Below are 17,750 nucleotides of genomic sequence, written 5' to 3'. Positions count from 1 at the left end.
GAAAAATGCTCAAATAGCAATGTATAAAATATGTTTGTAAATCATATACTGTTAAAAAGTTTAATTCGGCTGTTGAAGCAATCTGCAGTTTCTGTAATGCCCCAGAATGGTCACAGAATGGTTGAGTCAACGTGGTCCACTTTTCCTATAGACTCAGTGTTATTTAGTTCTCATGGTATGCATGCAATAATATATAATATATAATATATAATATCGCACAAATTGAGAATTGTGGCTTAAACTGGAAAATATTCCTATTGGAATACCCATAACCTGCTGACTATTGAAAAGCAAATCTGATGAATCAATTAATGTAATTTTTGCTTACAAGGTGCTGGATATACCACTAGATTATGTTTGCAACCTTACTGTTTTGTATTGTTTTAGGTTACCCTCTAACAACAGTATAAGGTGCATATCTGGAGTTCTAGTATAATTTTGGGTAAGCATGTTTATATTTGTACACGGCAAAGGAAACACAAACACTATGCATCATTAGAGTTGATATATAATGTGGACATTGTGCAGTGTAGGTGTGGAGCAATGTAAAAGGCTATAACTGATGGTTGGGTATTATTATCTGAGGAGAGACACTACTTTTTTTTTTTTCCCTATTGTGCCTTTTGCTGAGTAAAGTTCATTTTGTATCAAATATGGTTATCTTTATTTCTTTGTAAGCACTGGATGGAGGATGGAGAAACATTTTTTTTTTCTATATTCTTTGAACTTACTTTAAACCTAAATGCATATGAATGTAACTAGCATCCTGGTATTGGTCTGACACCAAGATTATTTTGATCAGTGTTATTCCCTTTTCACAAATCCAGAGATTCATTTTAATTTCAATAGCATCCTGCCACAATGGTATGACACTGGCCCTAGAAAGATAGAAGGCATGCTTCATCCAGCTTATAGAAATTACCTTTCTTTCCAGTTTTAATACACATGATTTAAAAAAAAATATATATATATATATACTAAGTGTCATGATCTATCTTTAGAAATTCAATAATGAATCAAGAGAGGATAGGTAGCGCCCTTGAGCTGAATAGAGCAGAACCTGTATGTGTGCATATTTGTTTCTAGTTGAATCTGCATTTCATTCTGAGGATAGACATAGTCTTTTCTTCATCAGTTCTAAAATCTACAAATCTCATCATAATCATGTTGTTAGATGTACATATCATTTACATCTGAAGCATCCCTACCCATTAACAATGGTTGGCAATATGGCTGAATGGTTGGCATTACAGCAATTTGTCTGGCAGTCTGAAATTTCCTCTGGCTCTTTGTCTGACAAAAATAAATATTTATGCCAACTGTGTATGTTTTTGTGTGTACTACATGTTTGTATGTGGAGGGGTGGTGGTTAATTTCCCCCACCCAGCAGATTAATACAGGATTGTCATTTTCCTTAAGCCATGTACCTAGAGAATACGAGCTGGCATCCATGTCCATGCTTGCATCTGTCAGTCATTTATTGCATGTCTTAGACATATGACCTCTCTGCCTACTGATATGTCACACAGATGCTGTCCTCCTTCTCTTTCTCTTGTTCATCTGACCACAGACAATTGGGCTTGGCACATGGCGTCGTATGCAGATCAGACAGTAGAGTCAGTGCAAGCTGGCTCCAGTGTGTCAGCAACAGAGAAGTGCAGGGCTCCAGACTGCAGAGTCAGCCTCGCAGAGCAGTCATTTTACCATGATTTACGGGGTTATTATACAGCCCATGGGGAAAGAACCATCCCTGCATTGTGTACTTATTCTTCATACTGAGGTGGAGATTTCTGTGATCAATTACAGCATGTCAGTAAGGAATCAGGCTGACAGGCAGTGAAAGCATTAACAAATGAGGAATGATTTCATTTTGATAAAATGGGATCAAATAAGACATAACAGCATCAAATGGATCTGGTTATTCCTGGTATGAAAAGTGTATGAATACACTGTTCTGATGTATGGAAGGTGTTTGTGTGCATGGGCATGCATTTTGTTACTCTACAAAAGCATTTTTCAACCACTGATGTCTAAAGAGAGAGTGAAAGGAAGCTGCTAATCCTAATTACAGCCTGCATATGAAAGAGCAAGGGGTCAGTCAGACTCTTTCCCTGTGTCCTAAAAGCATAATATTCATAGTAAACAATGCATACTGAACGCTAATCTTTGCAGTATTGATATTTCTGCCAATTTCAGCTCTGAAAAACAGACAGCAAACACAAAATCTATGCATCTCAATAGATTTTTCAGCAACATTTTGGTTTCCATTGTGCCTTTGCTCCAATGTCCAAGAGTTGATCCATTTATTTATAGTGTTAGTATTTAAAGTGTACAGAAACTGCACATTCAAAATACTTAGAAAATTGAATATGAATGCTGACATATTTGAGTACTTTTACACCATTAAATGCTGTATAGCTAAATCTCTATTAGAATGATTATGTAGCATGCTTTTGGGACAAGACTTTTCTCTGATGTTGGCTTTGTCCAGTCACATTCAATTATTATGGAACTTTAGTCGTGGACCTCATGGATTTCCTCTTTAGGGCAGCAAGGCATTAAGTCCAAGTCAGAAAATAATTAGCTACAATAGTTCTTAATGTGGAATGAAGGCCTATAATTTGACTGGGGTTGAAACTCCCATTACTACCCTGCTAGTAGCTCATCATACCTACTTGACTCTTTTAAGAAAGGCTGTACATGTGGGGAATGTGGACTATCATTTTGTGGTTAGTGACACATACTGTACTGTATATTTAGTTGAGCCCAGGAACTACAGCTGCCATCCAGGGCCCACAGATTCATAGCTTAGTGTGTCTAAAAGTGAGCGTCAGGCCAGTCTGCTGCCTTTAGCCCACTTGGCAGCCTGGTGGCTGTCACTCATCTGTCCTCATGCTAGTGTGAGCGCATCACCGATCTGGACCAGGATTAGAGGACCTAATACTAACAGCTGTGCTGGGATTAGCCATGTCAGTATTTACAGTTATTTTGTCAAACAGTGTGCCACACACTCTCCTCAACTAATGAACTGCTATATTTGAATATATTATATTATTCTTCTTTGAATTGAACCTAAGCTTTAGATTAACTCTGAAAAGCATTCATGCATTCCTTTTTTTCCCTTTAGGGAGAGATGGATAAAGTGATGCAGGGAGATAGCATGGTAGAGATGGGTGGGATAGATTGTGAAGGTAGTGACAGAAAGATTATGGAGGAGAGTGATGGCTGGGAAAAATGACTAATGCTGAGGTATGTGAACAAACAAGACTGTCAGTGGAGTTGGAAGAGGTCATGAGAGCAAGAAACTCTTCTGTGTGTCTCTTGGCCTAGACAGAAAGAGAGAGAGAGAGGGAGATAAAGAGGGTTGCAGAGAGGGAGGATGACTGACAGAGGATGAAGAGAGGGATGATTAACTAGAAACGTGAATGTCTGCCACGTAAAGATGTTGATGGATAGAGCAGTTACATTGTGTGGGTGTGGGAGTGTGTTTGTGCAATAGTCTATATCCATGATGTATGTATGTAATTGTGTTTGCCCCCATTCCTCGGTCAATGTGTGTGTGTGTGTGTGTGTGTGTGTGTGTGTGTGTGTGTGTGTGTGTGTTTCTGTGTGTCTGTGTGTGTGTCTGTGTGTGTGCCTGTGTGTGTTTTCACACACGGAACAATGTCCTCTCCCAGTAGAGACTGATCACCTCATGATGGGCTATCATAGGAAACTTGGACTGATTTTCCATGCCTATCTGTCTACGGAACTGTCATGCATAAAAAAATGATGCCATTTTCTGAAGTGGCACCACAGTGTTGCCTGTGATTGATAGTCTATTTTAATCTGTTCACACTCGCTATGCAGAGCAAAAGCAATAGAATAAGTTACTGGGAAGGTGTATGGCTCTTTTGTGTTAGAGAGCAGTGGATCAGTCCCACCGGCTGCAGGTTTAGACCCCCAAAACTGCTGTTCTCTTCCAAACATGCATACAGTGTCTGTGCTGGGTGGCCTCAAGCTTACCAGGGGTTTGCATGGATGTGATTAACAGAGATTTTGGGTGAATAATCTTTTAAGCTGCTCAGTGGTGCATGGAGGGGAGGGTCAGATACACCTGGCTCCCCACACTCAGTCACATTCCTTTAGGCTTTTGGATACTACTCTCCCCCAAAGTGGAAGGTGACTTGTGGCCATGAAATAGTTGACCCTCCCTGATATTAACTTATGTGAATCCCCTGTATGATGATGGTGGTGGCCAGTTGTGCTTCTTGTATGCGGTAATGCACCATCTCTGGTAATGCACCAGAGGCTTTTTATGTCACTTTTAGGTAGAGCTGTGCCCCACTCAAAATTTTCTTCAGTCGAATCAGATTTGGCCCATTCAATACAACGCTGATCACATTAATAATAATCAAAGCAATCATTATCACTAATCAAATGAAACAGAATCATACAAATATATTTGAGTATTTAAAAAGCTCTTAAATTAATTTGAACAGCTGAATAAGGCTTTTAATCACTGGCCAATTTGAAATACCATGTGGCTTTGTCAGAGTACTGAGATGGAATAATGTGGCAGCACACAGGTATGTGTGGTTAAATGAAGCTTTTATAGCTTACTTCATTATTTTTAAACACTGGGAAATGTATGCAATAAAATTATTAAACAGTTGAGGTCTAAATGAGACAAAATTCAGGCTCCTTTCAGAGTTTCCCTATATATATATATATATATATATATATATATATATATATATAGATATAGATATAGTAACATATGTCATGCATATTTTCAACAGCAGCGACGCTACTGAATTACCACAGATATATTATTGCAATACTAATGCAGCAGTGTGTCTGAGTGGTTTGTTAGCTCTACCTATGACCATACACATTGCTCTTTGTTAGTTTGAACATTAAGGTACATCTCGGCAGAAACAGATGACATTTTATCTACTCTATTGTGGCGCTCATTGTGTCACGTGTTGATAAGTAAGTGGAGCAGGAGGACCCAAATTCAGGAGCAGAGGCAGGCCGCATTGAAGAAAACAAGTATGTAATAGCAAACTCTGGAAACTAAGGAACACTGGGAACACAAGGAGCATGAAAATGACATATGGCAACAGCACATAACAATGACAATGACTGGACAAAGAACTAAACTGAATACAGGACTGAAATACACAAGGAACTAATGAAGGAAACAAGACACAGAACAGAACTCAAAGAACAAAGTCCAAAAACACAGAGTCCAGGAGAAACCAGGAGTTCAATAAATGTCCACAAACAAAAAAGTCCACAAACAAAAAGTGCAAAATGCAGAATCATGACGGATTGTCTGTTTAAAAAGAAAAGAAAACAAAAGAAAACAAATGCATGACTCAAACTTAGTTGACCAAAGGGAAGTCTGTGGTAAATAATTTCACTCTCCAACTTTCAGGAGCCAAACATACTTTTATGTTATGTGTGCCATACTCATATTTATCCATTTTTATCTCATTTACTCATTTAGAGATCAAACGTCAAATCAGTGCAATCAAAGCAACAAAGCACCCCATGTATTATCAACTGGTGTGATGGCATCACATTACCATATTAATTAGATTTCCTTTGTACTGAATGCCAGCATTTGGAGGGTGTTACAGCAGTGCCCTCCATCATAGCACTAAGCATATATTCAAATACAAGCATACACATTTTTATATACTATCCAAACAAGCACATATTGTGGGCCATCTGCATGCATCCATGCAGAGATGTTCATAAGCATAATGTTGTGGTAGACACAGCTAAGAACCCCCAGCTCTGGTGGCCAGCACTAGATGTGTTTGATCGTGCTTGATGGTTTAGAGGCACAGATGATCACAGGCTATTCCTGTATCTCTGAAGCCACTTTTCTCCATTAAATCCCATCAGAATCAAGTCAATATGAAAATATGATTTAGCCTGCTATAATGTAATGAAGTTTCCTATGCATCATTCCTCGGAGGGCATAATGGGTGGTGTGAAAAGGGTTATAAAAATGATATAAAGAAGTATTAAAAGCTATATAATAATTAAACCTTGTTAAGCTGGTAAAAGCTTATTGGAAAGAACACTTTTAAGGTCATTACTTTTGCCTTATCAAGTTCCCTCCACTGTTTTTGTGGATGGCTGTGAAACACCGCAGCGTGTATAATTTCAGTTAGGGAAGACAAGCGCATGTAAGAAAGCCTTCACTCCCTGGGTGACCGCTGCTTTTGTGAAACAAGGCGGATAAAAGGCTCGATTGTGATCCCTGACTCATGTTCCAGCTCATGCCGTACATCTCCACAATATTGCTGTGAGGCTCCATGATATATGTGGTCTTTCAGAGAAAAAATAATATCATGTTCTGCTTCTCTTTTGCTTTCTTCCCTCTTCTTTTCTTGACTCTTCACATAGGGTATTCACACCAGCCAGCCCACTCAGATTGGAGAGAATGTTTGCTGAGATTCTTAAATGATGTTCTGTCCCAGAATGAACATATTTTTTAGTGCTGAGCACAAAAAACAGCATCCTTGAATGCAAATTTGTGAACCAAGGTCATGTACATGTCATATCAACAGCTATGTATCCAGACACACAGGTGTAAGTAGATGGGAAGGTCTGAGGAGCAGATTTACACAGGTTAGGCTGAGAGATGGGGGATGGGGATGTGATCTAGTGAGGGAATGCATGGAGACGAGCATGATTAATTATAGATGTGGAAGTGCGGTCTATGGGAATGATGTTACTGTAACTGTAAGCGTGGTGAGTGAGGGATGAAGAGATGTAGAGAGGAAGGATGGGGAAGGGGAGAACCTCCTCCTGTACCATCAACAACTTCAATTTACGTTACATGACAGGGGAATGAAGGCTAATTAAACATGACAGTGTTAGGGCGTCATCGTTAACTTCATGGTGGCTGACTGACGCCTAGCTCAAAGGCCAAGGAATGCTTAATGAATATATTTTTGTCCAACCCAAAAAGCAATTTCATGTGCAGAAATCTCATAAAGAGGGAGGCTGGGCCTTTGCTAAAATGTTTCAGCATGAAAAAATCAGAGACCCTGAACAAAGGGGCACTGGGGTTTTCCAGACACAATTTGGTACAAATTCAGGTTAGTAGGATAAATGTAAATGACATTGCTATGGCTAAGAATAAGGTTGTGGAATAATGTAAGTAAAAAAAAAAACAAAAAAAAAAAAAACAGTTTTCTTTCAAAAATGAAAATTTTGTATCCAGCAATAAACACTGCCTCTATTAGCTGATAATCTCCAGGTTATAGAACCAAAGTTGCATCTAGAACTCTCCTCTAAATTGCCACAGGCGTACTCACATTTCACAGTGCATCTATTTTCAGCATTCACATTGAAGCTAATTGTAGTTGACACTAATGATGCCAAAAGAGCAGAGCAAAGCAATGCTGGGAGGTATGCTAGCTTCCGACTTTCAATTTTGGAGACTGTCGATTTTGGTTACCATGGACCTCCTGATCCCACTATGCCTTTGATGTGAGATAGAATCGAAAATTGACGTGAAATGCAGATTTGTGCTTTATATGAATAAAACAGTATTTATTCCCACACAGGGAATAAAAAAAACCTATGACTTCCTTACAGTGATATTACAAGTCATTATAAGGATCTAATCTATAGCTTGTCCTTCACCATAGGGTTTTCTGTAGAGGTTCCACTTGGTTCACTCGCGTTCCTCTCCAAAATCATCAGTTGTCAAGAGTTCTTCCCCAGTTTGGCCAAGAACTGCCAAAAATCCCAGATTTTATGTATGCTGAGCGCAGTTTTCACTTTGTGAGAGAGAGTCTTGATCTGCTGATGTTGTGTCGTGCTGTTATTGCGAGGGCAGAATTATAATAGGTAATATATGGCTGTGCTGGGCTCATAGCCTCAGGGGACACTGTGTAAATGCTCCTCATCTCCACGCTGATCTTGGTCCTGACTGATTGCTGATGACTTTTTTAGGCCACAGACATGTTAAGTTGTTTATTTATGCAAAAATTCCCCAATGGAAATAGCCCCCTCCAGTCTCATTTTCTCTTTTCCCCCCATTGTACGTTGGCATTTCTGTCTTGCTTTCTGTTTTGTGCCTCTTGTATGAGGGCTGATGCGGTCATCAGAAAAGTTTCTGATATAAGAGCAGGGCAGCTGTTTTGTATGTTTGTTTGTTTGTGTGTGTGTGTGTGTGTGTGTGTGTGTGTGTGTGTTTTATGCATGTGACAGAAATGGGACACCCCTCACTGCTGTTGAGAAAGTGACACACCCCTACAGGCTCTCTTGTTCAAAAAGAATCTCCAGCAAACTCCAAACCACTATTTAGCAGACCACTGTCATAAGAAATCATGTTACTGTTGTAATGCAGTCTCTGACACTGGATCACTATCTATAAGCCTTTACAATACTGTTAGGATTAGCTTAGCATCACAGTATGTGACATCAGTCTCAGATGCACAAAAAATAGACCTCAAGCTCAGTTTTTGTCAAGGATGTACAATTTTGTAACATGGAAGAAATTACTTGTATGATTTTGATAAGACAAAAGCTGGCTGATATGTAAATATGTGTTCCTCTTCCCCAGTACATACATGTTACCATTTCATACAGTGACATGCAAGGTATTCATTTCTCAGTCTTTTCTGTCTGCTCTTGCTCATTTTTCTTACTGACCCCTTTCAGACGTTAAGTGAGTGGGGTTATATTGCATCCACACACTCATACACACAAACAAGCAAACAGAAAAGCAAATGACAATGTAAGCAAAACAAGCAAAATTATGAGTTAATTGGGTTATAATCAAGTCAACAATCACCATCTGTTTGCTGCACCTTTTTTAAACTCGCTTTGACTCATCAAGCGAATGAATGTCTTTCTAATCAACTGATTTTTTGAACTGGCTCAATTAGTTCCAAATTCACGGGTCAAAAATAATTAAAAACTTGATTGCCTCTGTGTTAGCATCTTTCTTATATCCTGTTGTTACAGCCACACAAACAGGAAAAACTGCACTACTTCTCTATTTTATTTATTTATTTATTTATTTTTTGGGTTGCATCACACTCAGACTATTGCTGCCACTGAACTGTATGTTATAAGTAATACTCATAATATGGCCTGCAGGAGTGTATTGTTTTGATTATCAGTGTCCCTATTTTACATTGCCTTGCTCACCTTTCAGTTTTCATTTTCATTTGGTTCCATATTAAATTCATATAGAGTTCAAAAGCAAACACAGTGCAAAGCCTTTTTTACTTTACTTTCCTGTTTGCTTTATGAAGTGGCGCTCAGCAGCAATGACTCGCGTGCTTGAAGGCAGACAGTACAGTAGATGCATGTGAGCTTAATGGATACTAGAGACATTAAATGTACCAGAGAAGATAATAAATGCATTATCTGTGCAGACCTAGGGCATGTTTTGAAACAACAACTATTGGCATAGATGCAGACTGCTCTAAATTCATGCGCTTGTTGCCAACTGGATTTGATCATCTTTTTTGGATTTATTTTGGGGAGCTTGCAAGCTGTGCAATAAGCATCAAGATCTTGGGCAGAGTCTCAAAGGAGAACTCTATTGCTCAGACTAGTGAAATGAAATGAAATTAAAAAAAAAAAAAAAAAGTCTACACAACATGAGCTGCTTTAGTGGAGGAGGGTCTCAACAAACCCAGATGCTGTTAGGGATATATAAAAATTTACAACCATCACCCACACCCCCCCTCTCTCTCCTGTTCATCATATAATGAATCCCTCTATGGTTATTTGTATTCAGATACTTCTACATTGTCACATATTTTTACCACCCATTGTGCCATGGAACGAAGTCCATTTACAAATCATTGTCTTTCTGATTTGATAAATGAAAGTACGGAATGAGTGAGCACCCTGGATGGCTTGTTTGAATAATTGAGCAATACTCAATCAGACAGTGTTAGGCAGAAGCAGGGGCCTTACCATCTGAAATAATTACAGCCAGACAACAGACTACACTCAGATGCTGCATCTACAGGGACGCCACATTTGAGAGCAGCAGACAAGACACCCCCCACCGCCGCCACCATCTACGCCACCTGCAGAAACAGCATCTCATTGAGGACGCAAAGGGATGGGGGTTGGATTGGGGATGTAGCTCAGTATGTAAGCTACAACCTCAATATATAGCTGTATATACAGCTGTTATTGCAGAAGTGTAATACACAGGGATTCATTTGGTTTCACTTGAACAAATTAGGTCCCACAACGACAGCATTTAATATCTCTTGACTGATTCAGTAGTCTTACATTTTGAGATGCTTTCCAGTGCATATTGTGCGCTGTGGATTCAGACACAAACTCACAAGGGTCACAGTTGCCAGACACCAGCTTTGCTGTTTTGTTAGCCATAATTGCAGAGGCATGTCATTTCGAATTCACTCAGGTCAATTGGATCCTTGTCACCAGTAAGGTTTAAGTGGACACAATGCATCTGTTCTCCACCATTCCAGCTCCTCTTTGTTTTCACCTGTATTTCATTACCTATCCAGTGCCCATATTTTACCAATATTATGCATTGGTAACTAGGTTTCACAATCTCTGGGGACTTGCTTTACTGTTTTAGAGGCATCTTTGATGTGACAAAGCAGGAGCAAGGTGGTTGTGTCACCGGGAACATCACCTTCATGGGAATAGCTCACCAAGTGTGTAGTACCATGTGACAGCCAGTCAGGCATGTGTCTATTCCAATGTTGTCTCTGTGACTGAGACTCATTTACTCCACCACAGAGCGGATGTGATTGACAGATGGGCCTTTGGCTCCCTCCTGATTTCCTTTTTCGCTCGAGGAGTCCTCTGGGAGTTGGAATTCATCCTACAGTATATCAGCAGAACTGCTAAGGGTTGTAATGAGGATGGAAAACAAACTGAATAACAAGCCAGTTTATTTTAGTCTATGTCACTCAGACGTTTACAAACTCTTGTTTACTTTCAATTATCCATCACACATTTGCTGGGAAATCAGTCAGAACATTGACAAACATGTTTTAATTGTACTAACAGAACTGCAGTAACTGAAATGAGAAAAGAGCTTTAACATTAATGTTGTGCCCCCCTTTTAAATTGTTACCTACACAAATTGGATTTATAATAAGATCCCGCTCTCTTTTATATTAATCAATCACTAATCAAACCCTAATTAGAAATGGCAATTGGTAAATTGGTCATTTATAAAAATTCACTAGCGGGTAGTTCTTCATCTTTTTCTTTGTTTTCTGTCATCAAGGAAGTTGGACAGGATATTTGATTATCATTCAAAATTGGCTTACTGTACTATAAGGGTTTTCACAAAAAAGTCATGAGCCATTAAAGCAAAAAAGCCTCAGCTAGATTTGAACACAATTCAATGCTGCCTCAGAAGATTAAACCCAGCAAAATCCCTGTGACTGTTTGAGGCAGTAGCTTTCAGGTCATACTGGGATGCTATCTGTTGCAAAATTAGTATGTTTTGAAGCAACCAATTACTTATCAGTGTTTTGCTTGCAGAATATGTACTATAACCAAACCCAATAACCGGTGTCTGAGTCCCCTCCACATTCAAGTGGGTTTTCATGCTGGGTCCACTGCTCCAGCCTGGTATGTGTTTGTATGTTATGGCATGTTTATGACAGGCTGTACTGTGGTGCCTTAATCTTCAGTTGTCATAATCATGACATGCCAGACATCAATTTTTAATTGAAAGTGACCTAAGATACCACTTATGACAATTGTCATAAACTTGGCTAAGGCCATGTTGTCATGACAGAGGCATCCCAGGTAATGTCAGCTTTGCAGGGAAAGTGTCATAACTGACAGTGTCACAATGTGGTAATGACAGTGTCATGTCAGTCTTGTGAACAACCTGTAAAAATAGTTCCTGAACAAATTCTGCATTAACGTTACATCAAGTGTGAATGACTCTGTTACACAAATAATACACTGTGGGCAAAAGTCTGAAAAACATCCTTGGCACACATACAATAAAATCCTCAAAGTGGAACAGAGTGAGAAAAAGCACTGAGGAAAACATCACCTCCAGGCATGCCCTCACTTAGACCCTAAAAGGAAAGACAGCTGAAGATCAAGAACTGAGACAAGAGTATCAGGAAGGTTTTTGCTCCCCAAAGAACAAGAGGGTTAAATCCAAGCTACCAAACACACACACACACACACACACAAACCTAAAGCACTGTGCATGTTGTACACAAAGAAAAGTGAGTATGAAACCCTAAGACCATTGCTGTTTATGCCACTTACAACTTTTCTTAGTGCCTCTGCTCAACTCTGAGGAGTTTGTTCAGTACTACTGGTGCCTTTTAACTTCTAAGAACCAGCAGAGGCAAATCTGCTGTGGATAAGTAGAAGCATTTGGACACAACAAGAGACTGCAGAAAAGCTGCACATAAGTTGAATACTAATAATCTGTAAGTGTCAGTACATGATACACAATACACATACTGCAACATAATGAGAGACTTGGTGTTCAAGTATGAGAAACTGGTAAAGAATGCAATAGTGGTGTATTTCAAAGAGCTGTTGTGACTCTATAAGGTCCTTTTCAGTAATTTGAATTACTAGCACCACTTCTGGCTACTATATTGAATCCTCTTGAGACAAGTGTGAAGGATTTTTAATATACTGTACTAGAAAAGTTGAAATTGTAAGACTCACAGAGTAAGAGATATCACGCTCTGAAAGGCACCTGTTGGTGATTGTAGATAATTCTGCAGTGATGAGTCATTTCACCCCTGGTATTATATGAAGCCCTTCTCATGTCCCAAAGATGTACTCCTTAATAAGTTTCTGAAAGAGGTATTTGATTCAGTCAGTTTCATAATCTCATCTATTTCTGAAAAGCTCTCTGGCTAATTTCAAACATGCAGTGGTTCAACCTCCCCTCCTGAAACCCAGTCTTGACCTCTTGTCTCTGGGACCATCTCCAAACCTACCCTTTTATGCAAGGTCTTAGAATAAAATTTATCTCAACCCAATTGATGTATTTCATGTGACAAAATAATAAGAAATTGCCTTCTGGCTTTAGTCCACTTTAGTGCACCAGTGACCCTTTCTGACTGTTGGGTGCTTGGGAAATATTTATGTTCATTTAGAGCTGAGAGGCCTTCAATACCTTCAATGGCCTTGGAACATGCCATTTTATTAGTTTGCGGAAAGAAACTATTTTGGTGTCATGGCTCTCTTTTAGTTTATTATTATTATTATTATTATTATTATTATTATTATTATTATTATTATCGTACAAATTCCTATCTATCTTTTATTTAGCCTATAAGTTGCTGACATTTAGCTCATGAACTATAGGAAGAGCCAAAAAAGGGTGCTGAGGGAGCCCTGTGAGATGAAAGGGATTTTCTTGTGACTCACATGTGAAAGAGCAGAAGAGATGGTAACAGCACCACAAACCCCTGTCATTCATGACATAGCCGCTGAACCAAAATAAAACCCTTAAACCGTTCATTTTGAGGAAGAGACCTCATTAACCTCTTCCTCCGCTCTCCCTTCCCCCTTTTGTCTCCCAGTGCTACGTGATGACTTCCGACAGAACCCACAGGATGCGGTGGTGGCGGTCGGAGAGCCCGCCAGCCTTGAGTGTCAGCCTCCACGTGGGCATCCCGAGCCCACCACCTACTGGAGGAAAGACAAGGCCCGTCTGGACCTCAAAGACGACAGGATCATGGTGGGTCACCGCTCAGGATGTACTCCTATGCCTTTTCTTTAGCCTGATATTCCAAATCACACAAGTCACCTGGAAAACATTTAAGCCGCTGCTATTCAGATACCTTTGAATAAGCAATTATCTAGTGATGGAGCACTACAATTAAGCTCATTTTCTTGTCAGGTTCGGGGAGGGAAGCTGACCATCTCAAACACCAGGAAGAGTGATGCAGGGATGTATGTATGTGTGGCGGCCAATATGGTGGGGGAGAGAGAAAGTGAGACTGCTCAGCTCTCTGTGTTTGGTAAGCCGTTTGGTTTACACTCTAAGCCTGTTGTTCAAAAAAACATGAAATATTCAAACAGTAATAGAAATAATAATAATAATACTATAGCTATAATAAAGATACTGTAAATAATACTGTATATCTTATTGCCACTCACAAAATGGCCATTGCGCCTTAAATATATTTAGTATCCATGTTATGTGTGATGCCCACATCCAGAGAGACCGATGTTTGTGCAACGGCCCGTGAACCAGGTGGTCCTGGTTGACGAGAGTGTAGAGTTCAGGTGTCAGGTCCATGGTGACCCACCGCCCACACTGCGCTGGAAAAAGGAGGACGTGGATGTGCCCCGCGGCAGGTGAGGAATGTGTGTGTCTGTGTGTGTCTGTGTGTGTGTGTGTGTGTGTGTGTGTGTGTGTGTGTGTGTGTGTATAACTAATAACTGTAAAAGTGATAATGGATGGATATTGAAGCAGGACTAATGAGTCCCAGTTGACAACAGTCAAACAGCCAACATCTCACTTCATGAAGACTTTTATTAGCATGACAAACATTAATTAGCAACCACAGTGAATTAGATTCCTAAGAATATGTTTAGTGAGATGTGCTGCTTGGACTAACCGGCATGCCGATTGTTGCTTTTGACTCGTGTTAACTTTTCAGGTCACACCTTACTTCATGCGCTGCGCATAATGCGAGTCATTAACAGACACAGACACATCATCATATTCAAAGTGCAATAAAATGGTTTAGTAGTGTTTGGGGCCGAGCGCGCAGTAACAGCTGTGTGTTCATTTGTTCATTCACTCGTTCCTCTTTGATCCTTTTTTCGGCACATCCCTTTTTAGCAGTAAGGTAGCGAAGCAGCCCCAAAGGGATACTAGATGGTGTAATATGCATACTGCCCAGACACATCAAGCACTGCTGCACTTGTTTGGATCCCCATTAGTCGATGCCAAGGCAACAACTACTCTCCCCAGGGTCCATATTGGATTATAACATCAGAAAACTTATTTATTCATTCTAATTCATTCCAGGTCTGGCATGACTATGTTATGAGGTTGGTACAATCTACCACTGCTTGGGCCTTTGTAATTTTTTGTTTACAGATTATGCAATATGACCATGAATCAGAAGACTCTTCTTTTTTTCTTTTATGTTTTATGTCTGATTGCAGAAATAACAAGCATTTCATCCTTTGTGGCAGGCGGGGACTTGATGTAAACTGACATAAACTAATTTTACCCACTCCTTTTATTTAAAATGATGCCATGTCAAGTATCTGGAGTAAGAAGAAAATAGCACTTTACAGATTTGAATCACAAATCCCATGCTTGGCTCCTGTTGTACTTGTTGAGTTTATCTGTGGCGGTTTCAGACACTTCATGAGAAAGTGCAAAAAAATAAATCCACAGAGAAAATCACACGGATACATACACGGATAATTTTTGTTAACATTGTTGCTGGCTTTGTGTTAATGCATATGAACGTAGTAAAAATAAATCATCTGTATAAACTCACTCTCCAGTAATAACAAATCCATTTAAGATGCCAGTAGCTTTCACTCACATTGCCTGGGTTACTGTGGCAGGAAATGTCCTTACGTCTTTCAGTTTTGGTTTTTGCCATCTGCACAAACTCAGACTCGCACAGGGTTATGGGTACATTTTAGTTTTCACACAAACCTGTCGGCGATCAATACTCTCTGTTACTCTTTTGATCATCATTGATTTTTCCTGTATTAGACGCAACCTACTGTTGCTCAGTCAAAGAATGGCTGCTATAACTTTGAATGATTTTTTGTTGTTGTTGTTGTTGTTTAACTGATGTAATGTTCTGTCCTGCTGGCGAGACACCACAGATGGTCAAGAATACTCTGTTAACTATATTTCTGCTTTGATTCATGGAAGTTATGCAATTCTAAGACTACTATAGTCCAAGTAAATATAAATTCTGTGATGTATCCAGGTATCAAGGACAAGTTTAATCAACACCTGTTACAAGTGATTACTCTTGGCAGTTACTGCTAACTGTAAAAAAAAAACAAAAAAAAACGATATGATAGCTTCCAGGAGCTGTCACAGTGATGGAGTGAGGTAGAATATAATATAGGCAGAATATAATATAAGCCTGTCTAGCGACATCTACCTGTGTTTTGCCCTCTCCCTCAGTACCCCTTGACTCCAGGAACATGTCCTACTTTCAGACCTGTCTTGCCTCACTTCCCTCTTTACCTTTCTTTCATCTTTTCCTAAACCCGTCAGCCTCCTGGGAAGTCTGTATCTGGGTCAGAGATGTGCTGTGACTGGAGTCTTCACTAGACTCCAGACAGACCCTGCAAACCCCCATCGATATTCCCTCCACACCTTTTGCAACATCTATTTCATTTTGCGACTTTTTCTCACCCCCTTGCTCCATTTCTCTGCCTGGCTTGTCTCCCATCTCTAAATCGGTATGGCTGGCTAGACAATTTCACAGGAACCCCACATCGTCTCACACCAAAAGCCACCCCAGAGAGGAAGAACCCAACTCGGCACTCCTCTGCTCATTCAGTCCGCAGCTCCTCTGAATCTCTTAGCTCTACTCTGGTAGCCGAGATGTTTCTTTCACTCTTACTGCACCGCTGCTGTCTTACAGAATGCTGCACTGGTGGATACACACTGATGCGTGATACATCTCTATGAATTAGTCATTTCTTACTGCTCAGCTCATTCATCAAATTCAGTTTGTCAGATTCAGCCACTCCCTTATTCTCAGACTGTTTGTCTGTCTTTCTCTCTTTCTCTCTGTCTCTCTCTGTGTCTCTCTTTCTCTCTCTTTCACTTGCTCGCTCTCAGACGTTCTCCCTCGCACACACACATGCACTTAGACAAACACACATGCACACATATTGCATACTGCACAACCATAACGCACACCACAGTGGGTGGTTTGCCTTTATAAATATTGAAATAGTGGAACAGTCAGGGTTCCAGCTGAAAGCACCTTTCATTTTGCCATGCCTTCATCTCAGCATAATTGCTCCCCTTTTTCTGCCTCTGTAGCAAAGTGTGTGCAGCAGGGAGTCTTAATTGCTTCAGAAAGTCAGTCTTTATTCTATCAAAAAACACACAATCTTTATGAAAGCATCCCTCCAAGACATCACACAAGTTTATTCAGCCTCCCTTGAATTTTAGTGTATATGGTTATGTGTTAGTGTTATGTATGTGCATATATACACACAATATGCAGTAATTCCAGCTTTAAAAAAATCCACCTCACATAGCTTATCACTGTTGACTTCAGTGTTTTTGTTTCTCTCTGCTGCCAGGTATGACATCAGATATGAAAAAGAGGATTTCCTGCTCAGGATAAAGAAAGCGACATCCAGTGACCAGGGAACCTTCACGTGCATAGCAGAGAACCGTGTGGGCAAAGTGGAGGCCTCAGCCTACCTGACTGTCAGAGGTGGGTAACTGCTTATGGTCCCATCACTGAGCTTTTTTTTTTTTTTTTTTTTTTTTTTTTTTTCCTCCTTTTTTTGCTAAAGCAGGCCTCAGGACAATCAGTCCTCTATTACCCACTTTGTGAATGTTATTGCCCCCCTACTGGATGCCTGGAGCTGGATTCAGCTCTTCTTTCATATGTGCTTGATTGTTCCAGATCTCCAGCTAGGCTCTAGTTATGAACAGCCTAACGAAATCCTAAGTGCAGTGTTATGACCTCTTCTGGGGGGGTTCATTCTTCATCCAGCCCATTCACTCCATAACTAAACTTGAGTCCTCTCCCCTGGGGCCATGGGAGGGA

General features: G+C 40.0%; 1 protein-coding gene across 1 annotated transcript in view; it reads left to right on the top strand.

The window, feature by feature from the left end:
- The window catches only part of LOC115372007 (roundabout homolog 2-like), a 94,125-nt gene that overhangs the window by 38,455 nt on the left and 37,920 nt on the right, over positions 1 to 17,750 (top strand). Inside the window, exons 3-6 of the mRNA XM_030069699.1 lie at positions 13,542 to 13,699; positions 13,862 to 13,982; positions 14,184 to 14,322; positions 17,275 to 17,411. Coding sequence (XP_029925559.1) covers positions 13,542 to 13,699; positions 13,862 to 13,982; positions 14,184 to 14,322; positions 17,275 to 17,411 — 555 coding nt within the window. The remainder of the gene's footprint in view (positions 1 to 13,541; positions 13,700 to 13,861; positions 13,983 to 14,183; positions 14,323 to 17,274; positions 17,412 to 17,750) is intronic.

This window comes from Myripristis murdjan, chromosome 14 (genome assembly GCF_902150065.1).
Source record: "Myripristis murdjan chromosome 14, fMyrMur1.1, whole genome shotgun sequence".
Taxonomy (NCBI): Eukaryota; Metazoa; Chordata; class Actinopteri; order Holocentriformes; family Holocentridae; genus Myripristis; species Myripristis murdjan.
This window is presented reverse-complemented; position numbering and strand designations above follow the sequence as displayed.